Source organism: Crocodylus siamensis, chromosome 5 (genome assembly GCF_052110815.1).
Source record: "Crocodylus siamensis isolate JL-2025a chromosome 5, ASM5211081v1, whole genome shotgun sequence".
Lineage (NCBI taxonomy): Eukaryota > Metazoa > Chordata > Crocodylia > Crocodylidae > Crocodylus > Crocodylus siamensis.
Window position 1 is genome coordinate 169,842,443 of NC_143399.1, and position 24,338 is coordinate 169,866,780.

At 44.4% G+C, this 24,338-nt stretch overlaps 2 protein-coding genes across 8 annotated transcripts; one reads left to right on the forward strand and one right to left on the reverse strand.

Moving 5' to 3' along the window:
* Positions 1 to 1,235: 1,235 nt before the first annotated feature.
* On the forward strand, positions 1,236 to 16,982 carry CLXN (calaxin). 3 transcript variants are annotated; one of them, XM_090047044.1, is made up of 6 exons: positions 1,236 to 1,674; positions 1,822 to 1,977; positions 6,087 to 6,191; positions 7,131 to 7,282; positions 8,052 to 8,156; positions 15,541 to 16,982. In XM_090047044.1, the coding sequence occupies exons 1-6, from the start codon at positions 1,617 to 1,619 to the stop codon at positions 15,904 to 15,906; spliced, it is 942 nt and encodes a 313-aa protein (XP_089903170.1). In that variant the 5' UTR covers positions 1,236 to 1,616; the 3' UTR covers positions 15,907 to 16,982. The 3 variants fall into 3 exon arrangements, with proteins under 3 accessions (XP_089903170.1, XP_089903171.1, XP_089903173.1); XM_090047045.1 differs by having other exon boundaries at positions 15,606 to 15,822; XM_090047047.1 differs by lacking the exon at positions 15,541 to 16,982 and adding an exon at positions 9,330 to 9,572.
* On the reverse strand, positions 9,710 to 24,264 carry RBM48 (RNA binding motif protein 48). 5 transcript variants are annotated; one of them, XM_090047040.1, is made up of 6 exons: positions 24,024 to 24,144; positions 21,045 to 21,131; positions 14,383 to 14,573; positions 13,979 to 14,124; positions 12,816 to 13,384; positions 9,710 to 9,880 (listed from the first exon to the last, which is right to left on the reverse strand). In XM_090047040.1, exons 2-6 carry the CDS (start codon positions 21,045 to 21,047, stop codon positions 9,794 to 9,796), a joined length of 996 nt encoding a protein of 331 aa, XP_089903166.1. In that variant the 5' UTR covers positions 21,048 to 21,131; positions 24,024 to 24,144; the 3' UTR covers positions 9,710 to 9,793. The 5 variants fall into 5 exon arrangements, with proteins under 5 accessions (XP_089903166.1, XP_089903165.1, XP_089903169.1 ...); XM_090047039.1 differs by lacking the exon at positions 21,045 to 21,131 and having other exon boundaries at positions 24,024 to 24,264; XM_090047043.1 differs by lacking the exons at positions 21,045 to 21,131; positions 24,024 to 24,144 and adding an exon at positions 19,868 to 21,038.
* Between the last annotated feature and the right edge of the window lie 74 nt (positions 24,265 to 24,338).

Genomic DNA, 24,338 nt, shown 5'->3' on the forward strand with positions numbered 1-24,338 from the left:
AAAAGACTCAGAGAGCTCAACGCTGGTTGAATCAGTACACATTAAAAGTTCCTTATCCATTAGAGTAAATCCTTTCAAGTGTGGCTGTGGTAACAGTATTTTCAGTTAATGTATGCTGCTCCTGCTGTCTACCTATGAAACAAAATGAGGAATACGTTCATTATGCCCTGCAAACTTTTTTTTTTTCCTTTGGAGAGGTATGGACCACAACGCCTTCCGCGGAGCAGGGTCATACCTTATAGATCAGAGATTCTCAACCCGAGTGCCACAGTACTCTGAGGTGCTGTGAGGTATCATGCAAGTTAGTACTATTAGGTGTGCAAACATGACTCAAGATCAACCAAGAGATTTCAAAAAGAAATCCATAGCATGAAAAACCTTAGCTTTTGTGGTCTTTCTGAGTACATTGCAACAGAAGAATTGTTCTATTTTTCTGTAGTCAAAATGAGTGAAAATGAAGAAGTGGCATTTTTTTCAAGGGCTTAATGAAGGATGCACTGAGTCTAAAAAGGTCAAACCAGTACTGTTATAAGGCAACTTCTTCAGATAGGTGACATCCCTGTGTGCCTAAACCAGCTTTCCCTTGTGTGTACTTGGATGCTAAAATAAGTATGACTGGACTATCAGAGATGCTGAATACCTGTGTAAACACATCACCTTCTACAAGTTGTAAGTGTACAGACTTCTGAAACTGTATATGGGTATTTTATATACCAAACCCTAGAGCAAAGAACTTCAAATCTGTAAGCTTACCAAGAGATGATGAGAGCAATCTGTGTGTCATATATACACCATGATTCTGCACTTTGAATGTGAGTGCCTCCCTTGGCAGAAGTTCCAGGCTATTACAGTTTGAGAGGGTAAGAATATTCTTTAAAGATTCTTAAATATCAGCAAACAGCCTATTTGTACTGTAATGTAAGTGGGAATGACAAAAAAGAGTCAGTATTGCTAGTAGTTGATCCCTTTTAGAAAGAGGTAGGCTGCTCTTTTACTCCTGGTCTGTACTGAACTCCTTCGTTTTGGAAGAACTGGAGGGTTTGTGCCTGTTGGGTTGCCACCGCTGCTTGCCTCCTACTCGGGTTTGTGCCATACTTCAGCAGAGCCTTGATCGTGGTGAAGTATTTTACTGTCAAGCAGGCCGGGCGTGGTTGAGTTGCAGGTATTAAACCTAAAGCAAGGGCTTGTGAGCTGCAGGTAATAACTTCCGGTGAAAACCAGGAAGACGGGAAGGGCAAGTACAGGCAAGTAGCCGTGGCTGCAGCTGTAAATGAAGGCCGGGACTTGTCCCTCCTTTTTGCAGGGCTGAGACTGGCGCCGGGGGTTGTCTCGGGTAGTTCCGGCTCGGAAGTGTCCGGACTGTGCTGCCCGGGGCCGACACCGGCCGGGGCGTGGGGCACAGGGACGCGCAGAAGCGGGGCCGGCGGATTTGGGGCTCGATGGGCCTGGCTGTGTCCGCCTGCCCGCGGGGCCGAACTGCGCATGCTCAAGCTTCCAGCTGCTCGGCCACGTGGCTTCGGGTCCCTGCGCTTCTCTCTCACTGAGTGACTGGTATCGCTCCCGTTGCTGCGGTAACCGCGCGGCGTCCCGCAGCCGTTGCTGGGTCTGGCGGCGCCATGAATAGGAAGAAGCTGCAGAAGCAGGCGGAGGCGCTGAACCGCAGCGCCAGGCACTGTGAGTCCCGTCCCCCACCCCCACCACCCCCGCTTCCGATGGCCCTGGGGGCGCTCGGCGCGCCCGGGCCTCCCATAGGGGCGGGGGCGCGTGTCTTTCCTCGGCCAGGCCGGGCTGTGACTCGTGCTGCGCTGTGCCCGTGCGCAGTCCGCCGGCCCGAGGTGGAGTGTCTCATCCGGCTCTTCCACACGCTGGTGCCGGAGGCTGGCGAGCGCCGCGGCGCCGCGGGACTGGACCGCAACGCCTTCCGCAGCGTCCTGCACCTCACCTTCGGCATGACCGACGACATGATCATGGACCGAGGTGAGGCCGCACCCCAAGGGGTACAGGGCAGGCACCCCCCTCCTCTCCCCCCGCCGGGCGCCTGAGCCTGCAGGTGATTTCCGGGCCGCAGCATCAGGACGCTGCGCCCCGCCGGGAGCCCGGCCCGGGTCCCCCGCTGCAGAGGCGCTCCAGGATTCAGCACCTGGGGAAGCCCCAGGGCTGCCCTGCAACAGGCAGCCTCCCTTCAGCCAGCAGGCGGCTGACAGAGTCGCTTCACTTGGCCACCTTGGGGGCCAGAAAAGCTTCAGAACTGTGGTGTGTGAGCATTCACTTAAAGCCTCTGGAGATTTCCCAGGTTGGCTGCTTCTCCTTCAGGTGTGCTCCTGCAAAAGTACTGGCTCCTTGTCACCAAGGAGCTTGGATGTTTGTAGCTGGAAATTGAAAGAAGCTGCATGTAAATGGTTCCTGTAGTAGCCCAAGGATGCTGCAAATATGATTTTGGCTGGGAGGAGGCGCGGTGGTGGCAGCAGTATGCACAGTTGAAAATATTTCTTATGACATGGGCTGCATAGTGACAAAGTGTTTTGATAGCCTTTGTAGACAGCAGCTTTTTAAAGGGCAGTAAACTGACATGTCAGTTCTGAGGATGGCCACTTCCTCACACCAAAGGGATGAGGAGAGGGTCATGTGCAGGTGCCATCATACAGGAAATGGTTCACCAGAGGAAGATACAGAGCAGACGCCGCTGTGGGAATCATTGTCAACACCACTTCCCTAAAGAAACAGTTGATGGAGTGATCGTGATTTCTCCAGTGCTGGAAGAGGTATTAGTAGAAAAGAGAATGGTAGTGGGCTGTGTTAGTCTAAAGTCAGGCAGAAGTCAGGGTAGAGGTGCACCTTAAGCTAATTAAATTGGAGATGTATAAGCATCCCTGAGCCTCAACTTCATCTGATGAAGTAAGCTTAGGTCCACAAAAGCATCTTTTAATCTATTAGTAGAAAAAGCCACTGTTGTCTCTGTAGTGGGACATGATACTCTTGTAAGCAAACATTGCTGCCCCTAGTCTTCAGCTTAGACATGCTGGAGACAGAGGCTGTTTGGCACTGCAGTGTCGGAACAGCTCTTCTGGAGCAGGGGTACTGAGAGCAGACTGATACGGCAGTCTGGCTGAAACAAGTTAGGTTTCTATCCTTCTCTTGACAGAGAGGAGTGATGGGTAAGTGTTAACGCACTAAGGTTTACTTTCTTCCCCAAACCGTAGTGTTGAGGGTTTGGCTGCTTGGGGGGAGAACTACTGTATTGGTATATCGGTAGGGTGACCATAGATTCCACTTTGGCCAGGACACTCCAGGATTGTGTAGCTTGGTCCCAGATGGTTGGTCAGAAGTCGCAGGCTAGAGTCCAGCAGGGAGGTGAAGCAGCGTGGTGCACCAAGGCAGGTGGCTAGACAGGAGCAGCGGTATGGTCACCTCACGTATAGGGGTTTATAGGAGGGTACTAAAGCAGCTTGAGCCTGGCACTTCTCAACACCAAGTCACTAAGGGGAGATTTCCAAGGAGGGGGTGCCAACCTGGATCTAACTCTTCTCATCACACAGAAGTGCTAGGGAAAAGTTTCTGAGGAGAATAAAATTGTAGAGGCAAAATTAATAGACTCTTAACTGTAGAGAGCCAAGGTCATATTTTCGTGTTGCAGTAAAAGTAAAATAACACATAAATTACATGACAAGGGTGATGCTGTTGCTGTGACTAATCTTGCAAGTAATTTTGAAGTGTTAATTAGTAAAATGAAAAGCAAAATAGAAATGCTTTGTACTATCAAGGACTGCACTAATTGAAAAGTTACAAACAGCAGCTTGTTGCTAGTTTGCACATGAAAGAAATACTGGTTTATGCAAGATGAGAAAGTTGTCAAAACATGCACTTAAAAAAAGGGAAAAAAGGTGAGTTAGATTTCCTGATTGATGTTGTCCATTGCAGCCTAAAACAAACCATTCTAACTGAAGTCTTTATATGCCTTTACTGCTGGCTCCTCCTCTGAGGCGTTTATGGAATTTGTGATGCTTTACTGGAGTGCTGTCAAGCCAGCAAAATGATGCGTCAGATAGCAAGATAAAATGGCTATATCAGCAGGAAAGATCGAGATTTAATAGGCCTTTGGATGACTGCCACATATGAGTATGTAAGTTACCACTAGGCAGGCAAGCTGGGAACTTAAAATTCATCAGCTATTCTGATTTAAGCATACTCTGGTTTCACTGAATCATAAGCTGCTTTGCATTCACTGGATGCATCCACACATGTAAGCACGTGCACTTGCAGCTCAAATAGAAGCAGTGCAAATTTGAGCCGGGTTTTTTGCTTCAGTGCACATGGTCAGACATGCACTTTGGTGTGGAGCAAATTGTGCCACTTGGGGCAAAATAACCCTGCCTGGCTCCTCCCAGAACTGCAGCCAGGGGGAGCTGGAGCCCGGGGCCAGCACCTGTGCTGTCCCCAGCAGTAAAGAAAGCTGCCCTGGCAGAAACCTGGCCTCAGCAATATAAAAAGCTGCTCTGGCAAGTAGCTCAGGGATACTAGCTCTCAGGAGCTTCTGGGGCCCAGCCAACTGGTACCTGGGGGCACTACCCCTAGTGCCAGCTGGACTGCTGAAGCAGCCCTGAGAGTTCCCTGCACCCTCTACTCACTGCAGCAGTCTGGCAGTGGGGGCTGCTGCCTGGCTGTGACCTGCTGCGCACCTGCCAGACTGGGATAGGGACTGCAGAGCCAGTAGAGGCATCTGCCCCTCTGGGCCAGCTGCTGGTGGACCGTGGTTGCGGAGTTGGCCTCTGTATGGCACTACTGCCACGTGTGCCCCCTGCCCAACCTTCTGGGCAGCTATCACCTAGACGTTCCGGGTGTGGTGGCCGGCTTTGAACTGTCAAAGTATGTCCTCCTGGCCCCATTTGGCCAGGAGGTCAGCCACAGCCAGCTGGGTCCAAGGTGCCCCTCTGAGCAGGCAGGGTCCTGCCACCCTAGCAGGAATTCTGGTGTTCCCTATTGGAAAACTGAAAAATCCCTGATTAAAAAAAAATCCCAAAGTCACTGTGTAAAATACCCCCAAATCCATGTTCCTCCACAAGTAAAACAAAAGACCACTATAAAGAGACAGAGAGAGCAAGATGGAGACAGCGATCAGTTGGACAATGTTTTACTGATATATCTGCAGTGGTAAAGCAAGTCTCTTATCATAATAATAAAGTGAACTCTAAATACATGTTTCATGAATACACGTTTTGCTGCACTCCCACAAGGGGTCTGGCCCCAAACAAGTGGTTCAGTCCCCTAACGGGGGGGGTCAGCCCCCACACAAGGGGTACACCCCACAATGGGGGCCAAATGGCCCCCCCAGGGGCTACCACCCCCCTGCAAGGCCCACATGCCCCTCCAACTGCTGACCCCCCTGACCCCATCCCGCACCAGTTGCTGGAACCACCCCCCAGACCCCCCAGTGGCTTCCCCACCCAGCCCCAGCCCCCAACTTGCACCCCCAGTCCCCCATGGCTAACCCTACAACCCCAGGCACCATCACAAAACCTAGAAAAAAAAAACAGAAAAAAATGGGGGGAAAAAAGCCTCTGCTTATCTTTGAAGCAGGGATGGGGGGTGCTCCAGAGCCTCCTGGCAGAGCCCCCCAGGCAGCACAGGACAGCAGTGGGGCAGCAGGGCCTGGGGCCACTGGGGCTGTCACCCTGCCTCACACTTTGCAGGCAGGGCCCCAGGCAGCCAGACGGCAGCTGAACTGCCAGTAAGTGCCGGGGGGTAGGGGGGTGTTGTTTTTTTAAGCTATGCGGGGGAGAGGCAGGGAGGATGGGGTTGGCCAGGGCAGTGGGAAGGGGTATCAGAGGGACTGGCAGGGGAAGGGGTCAGCCCTAGGAGGGGGAGGGGGCCTGGGGGGGGGGGCGGTCTTGCCAGAGGTCAGGGGTCTTGAGGGAGCTGGTGGGGGGAGTGAAGCAAATTAAGTCATGATGAAAATAGACAAACATCTTCACCCAAACACACAAATTTTCATACTTGTACTACATGATGATAAATATTTCTTTGCTTTTCTGGCTTTGCATTGCTGTAAATAGATTGTTTGAATTTCATCTAACTATTTCTGTTTTCAGTGTTTCGTGCTTTTGATAAGGACAATGATAGCTGTGTGAGTGTAAAGGAATGGGTGGAAGGCTTATCAATTTTTCTTCGGGGGACATTAGAAGAAAAGATGAAATGTAAGGTTTCTCTGATCTCAGTATCGAGTCATAAATGTTGAAAGTATTATTTAAATTTCATACAAATACTAATAATATCCTTTTATAAAATGTGGGGTAGTTAAAAATATTTTAACAGTTTTCTGTTATCGGATTCAAACCTTTTTACTACTGCCACTTTGTTTTGGCTTTCCGTTTCCTTATTTTTATTAGGACCCTCAGACAAAATTATGAGACCAGGAGTTAGATAAAGGTTCTGAACTGACCTGCTATTCATGGGAAGCATCATAGTTGGAAAATCCCATTTCTTCAAGGTGCTCTTAATTGCCTGCATATTTTCCAAGGGCACACCTTAGTGGGTATGCATACCTTATGATGGGTTTTCCAATATGTTGCCTTTGAGCAGACTGTAATCTGCAGTGACAGACTTTCACTCCTCCTTAGTGAACATGCACAGAACTAAAGGGATGAAAGAGAACAAACAAATGATGGTCAAACCAAATGTTTTCACTCTACACTTCCAACAAGAATAGGATTTGTTACCTTTAGAAATGGCACCCCAATAAGCTTTGTTTTTTAAACTAATGGGTACATTGCATTGAACTTAGTAGCAACTTTATCTAACTCCTTTTTATGAATCTAATATCTTTGTTAGTGGGATAAGCACTCTGTATAGATCCTAGTGATTACAGTTACTCAGGGTCGCCCCGGGGCGGGGGCAATTGCCCCAGGCCCTGCGCTTTGGGGAACCCTGCAGAGCTGGGCGGAGCAGCCACAGCAACTGTATGGCACCGCTGCTTACTCGGAGTCCAGCTGCTCGCTTACCCCCCGACTGGCCACTGCTGATGGCAGTTGCAGCTTCTTCAGCACCAGGGTGGATACAGTCGGAGCAGGGGCAGGGTCCCTCATTTGCCAAGGCAAGGAAATGGTTTATAAATAAACCTGACTTATTTTGATAAGATTGTTTTGAGGTTTATGACCTGAATGGTGATGGATACATATCACGAGAGGAGATGTTCCATATGCTGAAGAACAGCCTCCTAAAACAACCAACAGAAGAAGATCCTGATGAGGGAATTAAAGACCTGGTAGAAATAACACTGAAAAAAATGGCAAGTACCCTTCCTAAAGTGGTGGTTTATTTAAGGGTTCTCTTGATTTTAGTGAGGTGCTCAGACTACAAAAGGAGTGAATCCCTATGAGGATATTTCACCTTCATAAATGGGGACTGAGGCACAGCAATAGTAAGGAAATTACTCTAGATTACATAAGTTATGAAAGGAGGAGCTAGAAATACGTATTACCCATGAGTTCCAGTCCAATGACCTAAAAACACAACCAAGGTTTCTCTCTCATTTCACCTGTAAATTTTTCCTATAGCCAACTAAAGATGCATTTCATGTAAAGAATTTCATGTCAGAAGCTGTAGCAACATCTCATTTAACACAAGAAAATTGCCATATGCTTTCTTTCTGACACTAGAATAAATGGTTTTCAAGATTCAAATTGTCTTATATATAAGACAACAGTAGAGTTGCCACTCCATGGACCAGGGCAGAGCTGTGCAGCATAGGCAGCTGAGGGGAAGCAGGGGGCCATATAGGTATGTTGTCAGGGGGCTCGCCCATACAGTTGTGCATTGCATCAGTGTGGGGGATAGGACCCATATGGGGGGGTGGGGCACTTACCAGTGCAGCCCATGGGGCATCCAGCCCCTGGCTGCTTAGAAGTTGTACAACCCTGGTATACACCTTCAGGTGGGGGTGATACGGAGATACCTAGGACACTGGCACTGTTTTAATAGAAACTGCTGGCCAAAAAAACTTTGATCTTGTGCATATTCACAGGGAATCATCAATAATCCTTATCCTTCTTTTGCAGGACTATGACCATGATGGCAAACTTTCTTACGCTGATTTTGAAAAAGCTGTAAGAGATGAAAATCTTCTCTTAGAAGCATTTGGACCATGTTTGCCAGATATAAAGGTAGGAAAGTATCCCTGCATTAAAATGGGAAATAAATTTGTAAATACACCCTTCTGCTTAACTTCCTTCTCATGACATTCTGCTGAAGACATGCCTTTGGGCCTGCCTTTGGCTTGAGCCAAGAGGTTGAACAGTCCCAAATATCAGCTTCTTGGCAGCCTAGGCTCTCAGGGAGAAGCTCCTGTCAGGCAGACAGCCCTGGAAGTCAGGGCTTTTGGGCAGCTTGGCAGGCAGTTAGCTTAAATTGGTGCTCCCTAGATTTTTTAGACTCCTCACTCTCTCTGCCCTGAAGACCTGGCCCTCCCTGGCACACACTCAGGACTTAAGGGAATATGTAAAACCTGTCATTCAGTTTCATGGAGAATGGCAAGCTTCCTAGTTTTTTTAATACTTAGTAAAAACAAAACCACAATTTTAAAACCTTAAAATCCACTACTAAAGGAATTTCCTCTCTGCCCAGCTGTACTACTAATCTTAATTTCTAAGGTAAGAGAAACAAGGGCAGAGAGGTTATGTGCCTTGCCCAAAGTCATTAAAAGCTGAGCCAAAAAGTCCAGGCTCCGACTCCCAATCCTCAACTCTAAAGTACTGCTGCCTGGAGATGCAGATTAACTGTTTCCTGCTTTCATTGCTTATGCTCTGTATTCTGTACCCTGAAAAAGGGTTTTGGTATAAAACTAGGAACCTAATAAGGAGCTTTTTCTGCTATGCATTACTATATAGATTTAGTCAAAAAAGCTGCAAATGCACTTAAGATACTAATTTTACTATTTTCTAGCACATGAAATAACCAGACTTGCAGAGCAGCAACAAACTTTTACTTTTTTTAAGCCAAGGACAACACTCGTTGCAGCCATTGATTTAATTCTGATACATACCAATCAAGACATTTAGACTTACGAGTCCTATCTAATAGTAATACTATCCTGTAGCTTCCCATAGGAACCATAATACTGAATATTCCGATTTCTCAGCCATAAGCCATCTTTTATTTTTGTTTGATTTTTACATGAGTTGTGATAAAATGAGGGATTAGAAGGATGTTCCTAAAATTTCAGTAACTTGATTTATCCTTAAAGACCTCAGTTTAACAGAAGAGTTTTCTAGATAAGTTTCCTTGATCTAATCATTAAAAAAGATAAATTACTGTGCTGTTTTTGTCTTCTGTTACAGAGCAGCATGGCATTCGAAATGCAAGCTTTCCAAGAAACTCATGATCTGTAGCTCTATAACTACATTTCTGCTGTTAACCAATTCAGAAAATCTGTGTTTAAGACATTAAAAACAGAAGCAAATCAGCATTTAGTTTAACACTAAAAACTAATATTCCTATTTGTAGTATAGCTTCTAACCCATTTCTTCAGTAGTAGGTAACTCAAATGACTTCCTTTCCTTTTAAATGATCTGCAGTTTTTATGACAGAAAAAGCTACTTGTACACCTGAAACTCTTGCATCTCAACAGCAATAGATATACAGAGGACTGTACTAGAAACGCTTGTTTGTTTAATGAAATGTACCAAAAAAACTTAGAATTTTTAAACCACCACTTAAATCATTTTGAAATATAGTTTATTTTTATCTGTTACATTAGAAAAATAAATAACTGAAATTGTATCCTTTAAAAAAGAGTGAACATTTATATTCTTCTTCTCTGTTTTACAAGTGGCTTCGTTTGAATGTCCTGTGGGTTTTCCTTCAAAGTTTCTGGAATGGAAGCTGCCACCTAGTTTAAAATATAAAGTCCAAGTTTAGTATGCTGCACTTCTTACTGCTTTTAGAATAAAAGCCCCCATATATTTATTTCTTTGCAGTGATTTGAGTTCTGGGAGGAAGGGAAAATACTTTTACAAGCACAGCTTCAACAAATAAAACAGTGACCAAATTGGCTGTATTTTAACACCAAATTGTATATTTGATGTTAGAATTAGGGATGCATCGATAGAGATTTTGGGGGCCAACAGTGATAGCCACTATTCAAGGAGTGGTAGAAGGGGAGGGAAGATGCATGGGGGTGCAGATCAACAACCCTTGCAGTGAAGGAGGGGGCAGGGGCAGGTGCTGCCCTGCTGGGGAGGTGGGACACGGCTCATGGGGTGGAAGTGGCTCCCACTGCTGCTTGCACTCTGGGGGGTGCCCCCCAGATCTTCGCAGCACAGGGTGAAGCCAGAGCCAGTGCTGCACAGGCCTTTTCTTGCCAGGGGCTGGGCTCTGAGCAGACTGCAGCCACCCCAAATTTTGCTGCAGCTCCACTCCCAGCCCCATGTCGCTGCAGCCTCAGGTTTTCCCTGTGCTTGGGTGGAGGTGAGGCATTCACCTGGGGCTGTGCTACATGGCAGGCAGTGGCACGGGGCTGGGAGCAGATCTGTGGCAAAATCTGGGGTGGCTGCAGCTTCCTCCCAGCACCGCCAGAGCCCACTCCGAGCCTGGACCCCATAAGAAAGGCCCCAAGCAGTGCCAACTCCAACCCACAGCTGCCGCCTGCCCAGGCTGTACAGATCTGCCCCACCCCACCCTCCCAGGGTACAAGCAACAATAGGAGCTGCTTCCATCCCACGAGCCATGCCCCCATCCTGTACCCCCACCCCAGCTGGGCAGTACCTGCCCCTGCCCCCTCCCTCACTGTGGGGGTGGGGGGTGTTGATCTGCCCTGCCATGCCCTTCTTTCTCCCCCTCCCTTTCCAGCTGGAAGCAGCTCTCCACACTGCCAGTTCTGCTGTATGCTCTACTGCAGCTGCACGCAACATGGGTATTCATCAGCCAAATTATCAGCCCCATTGGGCCAATATCTGAAATAGACAACTTTCTTCATATCAGTACCAATCTGATATCAGAATGATGTATTGGTGCACTTCTGCTTAAAACAGTATATTACACTCTTCTGTTATATTAAAGGGATGTGAAAATATAGTTTTATGTCCTGCAACTTACCCTGCAATGGAAAAAAGAAACTATAGCAGAAAAAGGAAGATTGCACTTGCAGCCAGGTACTTCCAAATAACTTGTTGTATTCAAGGTAGCTTGAATAGAGTTGTTTCTTGAAAAAAAATGTTAACCTAATCTAAATCTACTAAATACAAAAATAATAAAGAGGAAGGCATACATTATTCCAGATTTAAGAAAAATGCAATATGATTCAAGGACATTTGGGATTCTATTTTTATTCCATCTCTATAACAAATGCCCTCAGGTTATAGTATTTCCTTTCCTTCAACTGACAGGCAGGCATATCTGCCTACAACATGTAATTAAATTAAACGGTGACCTTCCTAGATCATGCCTCAGTAAAAACTGAGAGAATTAAAATATTCCTTTTACAGCAAAAGATGAAGTAAAACAGCAACACCACACTGAAATCAGTGGAAATACACGTGGAGTTACGTCACTCTACATAAGTAAAAATATTATCTGGTCCCAACTACTCTCTAGTAAAATTCAAAGTCATAAAGTGTAAGCGCTAAGAATGAAAGCCTTTTAAATTTTACAAACAGGAACAAAATGTAGGTAACCTCAGAATGAAGTGGATCAAAATAATTTATAGAAGGAAAGTGTTAGGTAGTCAGAACATTAATTTAAGTGTCAAATAACCTGCCAGTCTCTGACCCAGTCATTTTTTAAGTAAATGTTTTTTAAAATTGCTTAAAATTCTCAGGCAGGTTGATTTCTCAAGAAAATATTTTCTAGATCTCATTTAAATGACACTCATGAAAAGAGAACAGGATAATTTATTACTGTGCTTAAGTATTTTGGCCGTTAAAAGTAGCTGAGAGTAGAAACAAGTTCTGACTTTATAATATTATCGCTTAACTTCAAAGTAGGCATCAGCTTAGATTTCTGTCCAACCCTTTACTGTTTGAGAAAAATGCAGATAATCCTGAGCTGTGGTACAGCTGTTGAGGTAAAATGTGTCACCTAAGCCATTGTACAACATCAATAAAAAAAAATAAATTTTAAAATTATTTAAAACGGAAGTAAAAAAAAATTCAAATAAGTGTTAGGTAAAAGAAAGGAGATTCTAGAAAGTGGGCATGCCCTCTGGGTATTATTTTTCATTCTGAATAGTTACAACAGAAAATTAATGGATACTGTGCAGTATGCCATAACACACAGAAGAATGAGAAACGTATTTGAATAAAATCAGAGGTTCAGAAGAATGCAGTAGATCAACACAAAGACTCAGCTAGCTAGTTCTCTCTTATTGATTATCCCCAGTTGTAAAGAGAAGTGAAATCTGTGTGGAAAATGCATATCTTGATGATTACTTTAATGTGTCTTGTATTTTTGAGATTAAAAATAAGAAATTATATGAAGTAAACATACTCCAGCACTCAGAGTTGCAGCACTACTAAAGTCACCACACTACTGTAACTAGAAGGTTAAAAACTATGTTCTCTTTCCTGACATTTGGCTTTATTTTGGGAGGTAAGTGCAACTGCCTGGGGCACCTCTTAGAATCCAGGCCAGATGCTGAAAGTATATGCAGCATTTTAATGTAATTAGATTATGGTCCCAAAATTAGGTTTTAAACACTTGTTTGTACATGAAAGCTTGCAAAGAAGAATTTTTCCAACTATTTGAGTTGGTTTAATAAAAGATACTGGATTTACCCAAAGAACCTTGTCTGCCTAAGTCTGAAAGGGTATTTTTTTTATAGCACATACCTCTTGAAGTTTATTTCGAATTAAGCTTACTGAAGTATTCAAGGAATCATCCTCCATATCCACTTTGGGCATTTCTGGCAGCTGTGGTCCAGTGACAACTTCATTACTATCTGAATTTGTTCCAATTATTGCAAGTTTATTGCCTTCGTTTCTTTTTCTCTTCCGCTCTTCCAGCTGAGTTGTCCGTGGCATAAATCTATCAATTCCATTATCAAAAGTTCTTTGCAGTGCAGGAAAACCAGATGCATGTTTATGTCCTCCCTGCTGTACAGTTGGTTTCACAGATGGATTGTAACTAAAGCACTCATAAGCTTTATTACTGTAATGGACACACTGAGGGAATGCCAAATGACTCTGAGAGTGATATCCTGAAGGATGTGCTATGTTCCCTGCAGAGAAGTCACAATGTAATGTCTTGTAAAAGTCTGGAAAACATGCTTTTCCAGATGGATCCCAGTTGCCAGTGGTTGTATCAGCAGCACAGAATCCTGAGGTTGGCGACTGAAAGTCATACTCCAAGTTATTTGAGACAGTCCTTTTAGGCTCCTGTAGCATCTTTGAAAAATGAGCTTTAACACAAAAAAGGGTATTTTGACTGTTATTACACACAGATATTGCATAAGTAAGCATTTTAAACAGCTAAATTATAGTGGAATTGACCATTTTCAAACTGATATTTGAGGCTTAGCCTCTACATGACCGTGAACTGCAAAACAATTTAGTTCTGAAAATGAGAGAACAAAAATAGTTATCTTACTTCTGAATTCTTTTAAACAGTATTTGATAATGTAATTAAAGACTATCATAGGATGTTAAGACCAGTAAAATTTAAAGATCGGTGTTTCTTACAACTGACCTGTGGACCAAAACACTGCAGTACTCCATGCTGCAGCCCTATTGCCACATCCCTTTTACTCCGACCATGCCCTTTAGGCCAGGGCCTACAATGGCAGTTTTCCCCTGGGTGCTCCAGGGCTGAACAGGCCCCAGTGCAGTGCTCTCACATTTACCTAGTCTGAAGTAAGGGTGAAAATGCCACTCTACATTTCCTGGCCATGCTTATGTTTTTGATGAATGAGGTGAAGAATGTCATGAAAAAAGAAATTGTACAGGGAAGAAAAACTGAGGTGCTGAATAAAACCTGTGCATTTCTAATTACAAACCTTTACTACTTGTTGCTTTTGCTATATACTTTCTTCTGTCTTGTAACTTCTCCCTAGTTTCTTGGACTGTTTCAAATTCTGGAGCATAACACACGTGGAGCAAGCTACCAAAGAAATTCCGTTCATCCATTTTTTTCTTGGCCCCTCTAAAGAAAGAGAAGTTGCATTCAAACATTAGTTACAGACACAACTTTATCACAGTTCATATTTGAACGAGCATTTCTAAAGATTACTGATAAATACTACTTAAACAACCAAGTTCAGGAAACTGAGTTATGATATTATGCAAAGAACACATAACTTGCATTTGTAGCAAAAGATCTCTGAGGTGGCTATTTCACTTTAATTCTCCAGACTCATACTTTAAGATATGGAAAGCAGGCAAAGGTTACCTACTGCAGTACCTTGCATTCTGTAACTTTTGGAATTTGATGAGATAAACTTCTGTAAATTGTTCTGCTGGATACTCATCTAGAGCATTGTATTCTTCAATGGCACCATATAATGCAAACTGTTCAACTAATTCCTTCATAACACCCAATGCAGGAACTCCCTGTATTAGCAAATAGCAAGATTCCAAGTTGATAGTATAGACCTGCAAAAAAACATTCAATTTTTAATCTCATAGTAAAACACAAAACAGACTCAAACAACTAAATTTTCCATTATTTCTTGCTTCTGCAACACTTTGTTCCTTTATTTCACCTTGCCTCGTAGTGACTTTCGAGTTTTCCGAAAGCAGCACATTAGAATTATAGCAGAAGTTTGTAACAATTGCCCAAATACTTGCCATTTGCACTAAAGCTTATAATACAGTCTTACAGAGGTTGGGTAGCATATGCAGGAAAGAGTAGTGCTATACAACACTAGAGATTAAAAATTTCCAGAAATGTCACAACCATGGAAAAAACAGAAGTTTTGGGAAAAACCAAAATATAGGTAAAAAAATAAATAAATATTGCATATCTACATTTACTTTACTACTTTAAGAACATGAAATATATTATGTGTAAACCTAATTAGCACATAAATATATCAAACATTACAATTTATGAAATTAAAAAGTATAAATGCCTTATTTGAATAGAACCAAGGCATTTAAAATAATTAGTTGTAATTATTGTTACAGCTGGTGCTACAAGCTACTGCACTGAGGTCCTTGAACATATCTTAGTTTTGCTAGGAAAAAAAAGGTGAAAATAGAAACCATCAACTAAACAAAAGGAAGTTTTTATTATCTGGAATTAGAAAGTGTCCTCCATACAGTCACAATCTTCAGAAAACAGAAGAAATTCACATTTTTAGAAAAGAGATCAGAAAAAAATATCCCTTTAAGGTTGCAGACAAAATTCAGCACATGAAACCAATACGTCATTGAAACAATCAAATATATCCTTGATCCTTAGCATCAAAAGTTTATTTGTCTAATCAAAGTCACACTCAGGTTTCTGAAATATCACTATTTTCTGATTCTGAATCTGAACCTTCATTTTTCATCTTCATGGACTTCAGAAAACTGAAGGTTTGCACAGATTGAAACAAGCTTCTCTATTTTTTCACAGGTTAGTTTATTTCTTGATTTGATGTATATTTCTAAACAAAGACCAGTTTCTTTCACATGCTGCAGAAAATGGAGGAATCTGAAGCAGACAAGAAGCAAGTGGAGCCAGAGGAGGAGCCAGAGGAGGAATATGCTTGACAGAGTCCCAGATGTTGCAGGAGGAATATGCTTGACAAAGTCCCAGATTGTACTCCTGGACCAAATGCCTGACCATGTTCTGGATTCTGCAACATTTGAAAGTACTTTGCCAACATTAAGTCCTAAATGTGTTTATTGTCTTATAATCCAGTCAAATGCAGTAGCAATGCTATCACCACTGACATTTCTACCTTTGAATCTTGTATCCAAAAGATTTGCAGCAGCGTGAACTGGCTGGCAACAAAATTCCTCCCACCTGTGAGTGAAGTCTTTCACTTTTCTTTCTTCCACTCATAAGTATATCCTAAGTGGAGATATACTTACATTGTCAAACGCAATTGATTTTATCTGGGCTATTGTAAGTCTGACAAAAGCACACTGTCCGATTCAGATGCAGTGACTGCTGAAGAAATTGGCTTTAGAATCTTCAGGGAGTTCTGCACCTGAACCCAGAAGACCTCCTCATCAAGTAGTGTTCCTTGCACTTCAGGCTACTTTAAGATCTTCAGTTATCACCGGTTCTTGAAAAGCTTGTTAGTAAACTTTCAAATGAGATCACACCAACCTACATAATTTCACAACAAGGTTTGAGTGTTGCCATTTTATTCTTTCTGCTTCTTCTTAAGGATTGCAGCTACAATACGAGTAGATTTTACATATTTTATAACACTTTTGCTTTATTACAGATCTTTTGCAGTGTGTCCAACTCCATGAAATCATTAAAAAGCAAGTTTGTCATGGGAAGCACATCCTATTGCAGTAATATGTAGATATTTGTCCATTATGATCTCCCATGCTGCTTTCATATTACTTGTGTTGTCAGTCAGCAAGGCAAATCCTTTACCACTCCCAATCTTCTGTAGGACTTCACATATTTTACTACTGATATACTCTGCAGTATGTCTGTTCTCTCCTGTTTCAATGCTGTTATAAAAAACTGGTTGAGGTGTTATCACAAAGTTTATGATTCCTTCTCCCTATACTGATGGGTGGACAAACGTAAGTGCTGTAAGACAGAGCACTTCATTGATTTTGTGTGCACAGATTGCATTACATGTTCATATTCTGACTTTAAAAGAGGCTCGCTCAGAGAATGTCTGCTGGGCAAATGGCACAATGGTTTTAATTTAAATGCTGCCTGCCAATTGCATTTTCAATGATTGATAATGGCATCCTAGAAGCATATACTGCTCAGGCAAGAGCTTGGTCAATTTTTTCTTGCTTTTCAAGTGTCATCTGGTCTACAAATTAAGTTATTTTGAGTCTTTTGGATAAAGTTGGTTGAGATATCTGTTTACCTGATGATGTTGACTGAGTAACGCTTTGTGATGCTGATGTTACTGAAGAAGCAGGAGCACTTCTGGATTGAGAATGTTTGCAAGTGCTACTTCTATTATCATCATGATCTACCTCATTCACACTCATGAAGGATTTTTTAAAGTCTGCAGGGTGCTTCATACATGCAAAGATGTGGTTGATCATCCTGGTAGCACATGAAAATGCACATTTAATTGACAGTATTTGCAAAACGCAGGTTTTTTACTGAACGACTTGTAGTTGCTGTGTGGAAATGCTTCCATGTGTTAGAAGATGGATGCACCACGTTACTGAGGGAGAAAAAAAAATGTAATGGAATAGTGTTTATATATGTAACTTAGCTAAGTTAAAGCATTTGAAAAATTTAGTAATTGATGGAGGGGGGAGCCCTGTTCAGTAAGCTAACTGTAAACCACCTCTTCCCTCAGAACTCACCTCTCTGCTAAGGTAAGTGTAGAGGGTGATTTACTCAGAGACCATCAGATTGGTAGGAACTCCATTCTGAATTACATACATTATAAAAATAGATTAACTGAAAATATAGTTTAATATACCAAACTCAACGAAATTCTTACCTTTCAGTAAACAAGAAGTCTACTTCCAGCTCCTTTGTGTTGCTAGATACAGTGTTAGGTACTTCTGTGGATCTCAGGGTCCAGGAGATTCCATTCCACCACCAAAATCTTTAGGTTTCTTTTTCCTCTGAGGTTTTGCTACCCACAACAGTATTTCAGCACTTTCTTCACACAAGGAAGAAGGGTAATAAGATGCTTGTTTCCCTGTAGCAGGGAGCTGCCAGTGTCCACTCCCAGTTGTTTGAGGGGAGAGGTGACCAGGTTGAGAGGCCTAGTCAGGACTCAGGAGGAGTACATGTTACTCTATCTCCTCTAAACTCTAGATCAGGGGTAGGCAACATTTTTGGCTGGAGTGCCGAAAAAACCCAATGTCTATCTTGTAAGGTGCCAGAATGCCAAAAAAAAACAAAACTGGGGTGGGGTGGGGTGTACCTGGGAGAATAATCATAAAAGTTGTTTTTGGGGGGGAGGGGGGGTTGTTTTTTTACAATAAATATTGGGTTTTCTAAAAATTCTAAACCAGGTGACAATAAATACAATTTCATATACTATCTTTGTTGTTTGTATTTTTTTTTGTTAAGCAAGTTATGAGAGAGAGAGAGAAGGGAAAAGGGAAAAAAAAAGAGGGAAAAAAAGGAGAGAGGGGAGAAAAAAGAGTGAAAGAAAAAAAAGAAGGGAAGATGGCGGTTCTTTAAGGATATGCTTGCTTAATTCCTTAAAACACGTGCTCTGTATTTACTGCCATAAACAACTAAAAATGCTCTCAAGTCAAAAATCTTTTCCTAGTGGCTGCCCTGGCTCCACTCCTGACAGCTGAGTTCGGTGATGTTAGACTGGTAGCTGGTTGTCATCAGATGCAAACATGAATCTGAATTGTCAGTCATTAGACAGCTTCTTATAGGTAGGACCAAGTATGGTTTTCAATTTTGAAAACACTTGTTCACAGCAATAAGTAGATCTAAAGACAGACAGCAAAGCAAAAGCTACTTTTTTTCATGCAGGCATACTTTTCAGGAAGGGACGCTGAATCTTGAGTTGCCGGTCCCTTTCAGTCTCAAGATCACCTTGCAGCAATTTGAACTTTGATACCTAGATGCACAAGGCTTGAAAGTCAATCAGTTCCAATTCAAATCCTTCAATGTTCATCCACTGAAAGTACTGCAGTTCTACGCCACTTTCTGTAGTACTGTCAGGGGTCACAGGAAATGAAAACATGTTGCAGAAATCTGTTGCAAAAATCTTGGAATCATCTTGTGAACTCATCTTCCAGCTGTCCTATGTAGTTGCAGATATCTCTAGTGTTAAATTGATGCTGCTTGGAATGGATTTTCAGACTAGGGAAGTAACAGAAGGCAGATGTTTTGATATCTCATCTGAAAACAGACAACTTACAACAGAAACCTTTCCAGTCTTCATACAGTTGAAGGATGGCTTTCTGTGTTCCTTCTAACCTGGTATTCAAATAGTTTAAATGTGATGTGATGTCTGTCAGAAACATCAGTTTTGTTAGCCATGTCATCAGTAAGGTCTGTATACTGCTGACCACTTTCCTCAAGAAACAGCTTGATGGATTCATGACAAACAACAAATCACATGAGCACAATACCTTGACTCAACCAGCAGATGTTACCATGCAGCACTAAATCTCCATACGCAGCATCCATATCATTTAAAAGTTCACAGAATCTCCTGTGTGTCAAAGAGGAGCAGGCAACCAAAACGCGACAATTTTTAGAGGTGCACCGATAAAGATTTTGGGGGCTGATACCTATAGCCAATTTTTAAGGAGGCATGTCAGCTGATACCGATCCAATTTCCGATACAACTGCACCCAGACGGTAAGTCTGTTGTGGTGGACAGGGAAGGGGCAGGCAGAAAGGATATGGGGGGGGGGCAGATCAATGTCCCCCATGATGAGGGAGAAAGTGGGGCTGGGGTAGGCACTGCCCAGCCAGGGTAGGGTGGGCACAGGATGGAGCTGCAGCTTGTCGGGGGGGGGGGAGCAGCTCTTGCTGCTGTGTGTACCCTGGGAGGGCATGAGGCATTGGTGGGGGCAGGCTGGGGCCTGCACCAAGTTCTTCCCGACAGGTAGGGGGTTGGGTCACACTGTGCTTGAGGCACACTGCGGCACTGGCAGGGGGGCTCCAGCCACCCCAAATTTAACTGTAGCCCCCATACCCCTCCCAGCGCTGCCACTGCTTGTCCACCCCGAGTGCAGCATGGCCCAGCCCCCCCAGCCTGCAACTGCAGCCTGCCTTGCCTCACCCATACCCATACCCTCCACCACAACAGACTTACCAGCTGCACGCAGCTCTCCAAGCTGTCGGGCTGTGCTCCTCACTGCCTGAGTGCTGTGCTGCAGCTGTGCGTACGCATGGGCATTTGTCAATCAATTTATCAAGCACATTAAGCCAATTTCAGATATAGTAAATTTTCCTTACATCGGTGCCAATCTGATATAGCACCGATGTATTAGTGCACCTCTACAATTTTTACAACCGTTGACATGACTTCTAACCTCTGGAAAGAGCATTTCTAGTTACAAAAGCTGGCTGTCTGGTTTTGAATTGAATCAACAGCTTTTCTAATGGATTCATGTTTGTCTGCTTCATTGACTTAAGAGAATTTGGCTTTGTGCTTGATTGTGAAATGGCTCTGGACACTGGAAATATGAGATACCACACTTTCTCTGCACAGACGACAAGCAACACAATTCCCTTGCTGAAATGATATAACAGAGGAAAATAAACTGATTAATATGAACCGGTTTGAGAGAGCAAAAATTGAGCATGAATCCATTTAACAGAGCAAAATAAACTGAATAATATGCAACGTTAAACTCTCAGTTTGCAAAGCACAGAAATCAGCACCAGTACCAACACCAACAGGCTACTCAGCTGTCTACAGCCCACAGCCCCACGCTTCCCTCATATATGCAGAGAGGAAGGGACACAGATAGGGGGCTCATGCCTGCATCCCCTGGCACCACCACCCCCCACACACTGTTCCCTTCCTATCCCAGTGTCCTCCTGCTGGCAGCATCACACCCTTCCCCACTTCTACAGACCCAGCAGACACTGGGTCTTTGTTTTGCTGATCCCACCCCATGTGTACAGTGGTGCTGAGGTTCACAAAGCTTCGCAAACTCAGCCACAGGCACCTAGGGCTGGGTCAGCAGAATGCAGACTGCCCTGGTGCCTGCCGCAGTGCCAGAGAGCTTGGAGCAGCAACTTAAAAACTTTTTTTTTTAAACCTTTTCTTCAGCACATCTTCTGGTGTGCTGAGGAAAATGTCTTCGTATGCCACTAATTGGCAAGCATGTTGGCAGTTTCCTATCCCGGATCTAGATAAAATGTCACAAGAAGGAAGGCTGTAGGCAGTGCAGAAATACATAAGCAAAGGTGGCCCTAGATCCTTCCCTCCTCCTCCTGTGCAGATGGCAGCATCCTGGATTTGAGAGTTGTATCATGCCTACCATAATCCATCCAGGATTAAGAACAACAAAAAGTCCTTTTTCAAGTACATTGGGAGCAAGAAGAGGGCACTAGGTGATGTAGGGCACCTGCAAGACACAAACAGTAATCTTGTGGCTACACCAGACAAGAAAGCCAATATTTTTAACAGTTTCTTTGCCTCTGTTTTCTTGAACGGGAACCAGGATATCCCACCTACCAGAGGCAGGGACAATCTTAGGGATAGCACTGTCAGGCCTTCAGTCAGTGCAGATGTAGTTAGGGATCTTCTGGAAGGGCTAGACATTTTTAAATCTGCAGGTCCAGATGCCCTCCACACTAGGGTGTTGAGGGAGCTGGAAGGGGTCATCACAGAGCACTTGGCCCAGCTGTATGAGCAATCGTGGTCATCTGGCCAGGTGCCGGGGGATTGGAAACTGGCTAATGTGGTCCCAATTTTCAAGAGGGGGAGGAAGAAGGACCCAAGTAACTATAGGCCTGTAAGCCTCACCTCGGTGCTCGCAAAGATCTTGGAGAGAATCATCAAGGAGCACATCTGTGGGGGGCCTGCAGGGGAGATCATGTTCAGGGGCAATCAGCATGGGTTCATCAAAGGCAGGTCCTGCCTGACCAACCTGATTGCCTTTTATGACCAAGTAACTAAATCCTTGGATGATGGTGTCGCCATGGAGGTAGTCTTTCTGGACTTTAAGAAGGCCTTTGACACTGCCTCTCACCCCATCCTCATTAATAAATTAAGCAACTTTGGCATTGATGGGTAAAAAAATGGTTGATGGGACACACCCAGAGAGTAGTGGTGGATGGGTTGTACTCAACCTGGCAAGATGTGAGCAGTGATGTACCCCAGGACTCGGTCCTCAGGCCCGCACTGTTTAACATCTTCATAAGTGATTTGGACAGCGTGCTTTTCCACCCCCTCGTCCAAGTCTGCTGATAACACTAAGATGTGGGGTGAGGTGGACACACTTGAAGGGAGAGAGAGGCTGCAACTAGATTTTGACACACTACAAAAGTGGGCAGATGAGAATAGGATGGGGTTCAACGTATACAAATGCAGGGTGCTGCACTTTGGGAGAAGGAATCCACAGCATACATACAGGCTGGGGAGTTCCCCTCTTGAAAGCACAGAGGTGGAAAGGGATCTTGGAGTCATTATCGACTCCAAGATGAATATGAGCCGCCAGTGCCAGCCATACCGTCATGCATCCAAAGGTGCATCTCAAGCCAGTCCAGAGAGGTGATATTCCCCCTCTATGCGACTTTGGTCAGGCCACAGTTGGAGTACTGCGTCCAGTACTGGGTGCCGCACTTCAGAAGGGATGTGGCCAGTCTGGAAAGGGTTCAGAGGAGGGCCACCCGCTTGGTGAGAGGGCAGCAGGACAGGCCTTATGAGGAGAGACTGAGGGACCTGAACCTGTTCAGCCTCAGCAAGAGGAAGCTGAGGGGGGACCTGGTGGCTGCCTACAAACTCATCAGGGGAGATCAACAGCAAATAGGTAGAGCCCTTTGCTCCCCAGCACCACCCGGGGTGACAAGGAACAATGGTAATAAGCTGATGGAGAATAGGTTTAGGTTAGAGATCAGAAGGCAATATTTTACAGTTAGGGTGGCCAAAATCTGGAACCAACTTCCCAGGAAAGTGGTCCTCGCCCCTACCTTGGGCAAATTCAAGAGGAGGTTGGATGATCACCAGTTTGGGGTCTTGTGAACCCAGCATTCATTCCTGCCTGTGGCAGGGGGTCAGGCTAGATGATCTGTTCACGTCCCTCCTGACCCTAGCTACTATGAAACCATGAAACTATATAAAGGACTTGTCTTGATCCAGTACTTTAGATTGTCTTACATAAAATCTTCATATTATATAGTTATTAGAAATCATTTTGAGGGAGTAATGAACAATATTTGAAAACATCTTAAAAAGCAGTTCATTCATCAGTCTAAAAGAAAATATTTCATAAGAGCGTTTTTTTCCCAGTTTTTCCCAAAATTTCCAATTTTTCCATTGGAAAAAGGTCCTTGGAAAAAAAAATTTCTTCCCAAATTTTTCTGTTTTATTTTTCCAGGACTTCACATCTCTGTAACACTACTAGCCAGACCATGTTCTAAATTGTACAAAGATTGACAACCTGTGGTCCACAAATCAGATTCAGCCTGCAAGATTTTATCTGGCCTGACAAAAGCCAGCTGCGTGCTCATTGCTCGCCTCCTTTTCCTCTCCCTGGGATCCCACACAGCAGATCTCTGCAGACCCTCTGATCCCACATTCCCCAAGGAGGAATGAGCCAAGCACACACAAAACTCACACTAGCTGCTTCTGCAACATGTAGGCATCTCCTAGAAGCCCTGGCAGACAGCCTGCCCGCACACAGCTTGGGCAGTAGCATGCCATGCAGCACATGCAATGTCCTGGGCAAGTTGAGGGACCTGCTCTGACTCCAGTGGGCAATGACTGGTCGAATTAAGGAGCCTCTCCTGTGGACAGCTACGACTTCCTGGCTGCACTCATTTGTGTTGTTGTCAGTGAAAGGTTGCCAATTCCTGGTAGAGCTCACTGCAACCCTAAGAAGTCTCTGTTCTGGCCAATTAAAGTGGTGTTGACAAAGAAGAAGTCTTAAGTCTTTCCTATAATAGGGCAGGAGTTTTGTTGCAGCCATGACAGTTTAGGAAAGGTATGAAAAGTAACACGGATTTTATGTTGACATCTTTTATTGGACTAACCGTATAGCTGGAAATGTCAGAGGCTTTCCTACACAGAGACTTCTGGATCACCTGAAGGGCGCTGCATGCCCAAAAGCTCATCTAACACCTGCCAGCTATACACTGGGTGCAATAAGAGATAGCACCGGGCCGGAACCGGGGGGGGGAGGGGCGAACCCTCCTGCGCCCTCTCCCTTCGCAGCCCAGAGCCGCCGCCCGCAGGGAGACGCTATGGGGCCTTACGTATGCGCAACCAAGGCTGACCCACACACCACCGCTCTCACCTTCACTGCGCGCGGCCTGCGGCCCTCGCGGTACTTGGCGCGCGAGGCGCAGACGTCCCGCTGAGCGTGATGCCCGCACACGCCCCCGACCTCACCACCCGCCGCCGCCATTTTGCGTCTCTACTCTCCGCGCCTGCGCCCGGCGGCTCCCAGACAGCAGCCAATCAGGGAAGGGCGGGGCTATTGATTTCCCTTCATTGGCTCTGGGGAGAAAGTGTCATCAGGCTGGATGAGACTCGCCGCATCCCTGGACTGGAGTGAGCCAATGAGAGAGAGAGAGGGAGGGAGTGGGAGGCGCGACCCCATTGGCCTGCG

What these genes read in the sequence shown, in the direction of transcription:
- CLXN (XM_090047044.1), top strand. Translation starts at nt 1,617, where the DNA reads ATGAATAGGAAGAAGCTGCAGAAGCAGGCGGAGGCGCTGAACCGCAGC. An exon ending in CGACATGATCATGGACCGAG is followed by an intron (nt 1,978 to 6,086) that starts GTGAGGCCGCAC and finishes TTCTGTTTTCAG; the next exon opens with TGTTTCGTGCTTTTGATAAG. An exon ending in ATTAGAAGAAAAGATGAAAT is followed by an intron (nt 6,192 to 7,130) that starts GTAAGGTTTCTC and finishes TATTTTGATAAG; the next exon opens with ATTGTTTTGAGGTTTATGAC.
- RBM48 (XM_090047039.1), bottom strand. Translation starts at nt 24,134, where the DNA reads ATGGCGGCGGCGGGTGGTGAGGTCGGGGGCGTGTGCGGGCATCACGCT. An exon ending in AAAAGCAACAAGTAGTAAAG is followed by an intron (nt 13,385 to 13,978) that starts GTTTGTAATTAG and finishes TTTGTGTTAAAG; the next exon opens with CTCATTTTTCAAAGATGCTA. An exon ending in TTCGAAATAAACTTCAAGAG is followed by an intron (nt 9,881 to 12,815) that starts GTATGTGCTATA and finishes ATTTTAAACTAG; the next exon opens with GTGGCAGCTTCCATTCCAGA.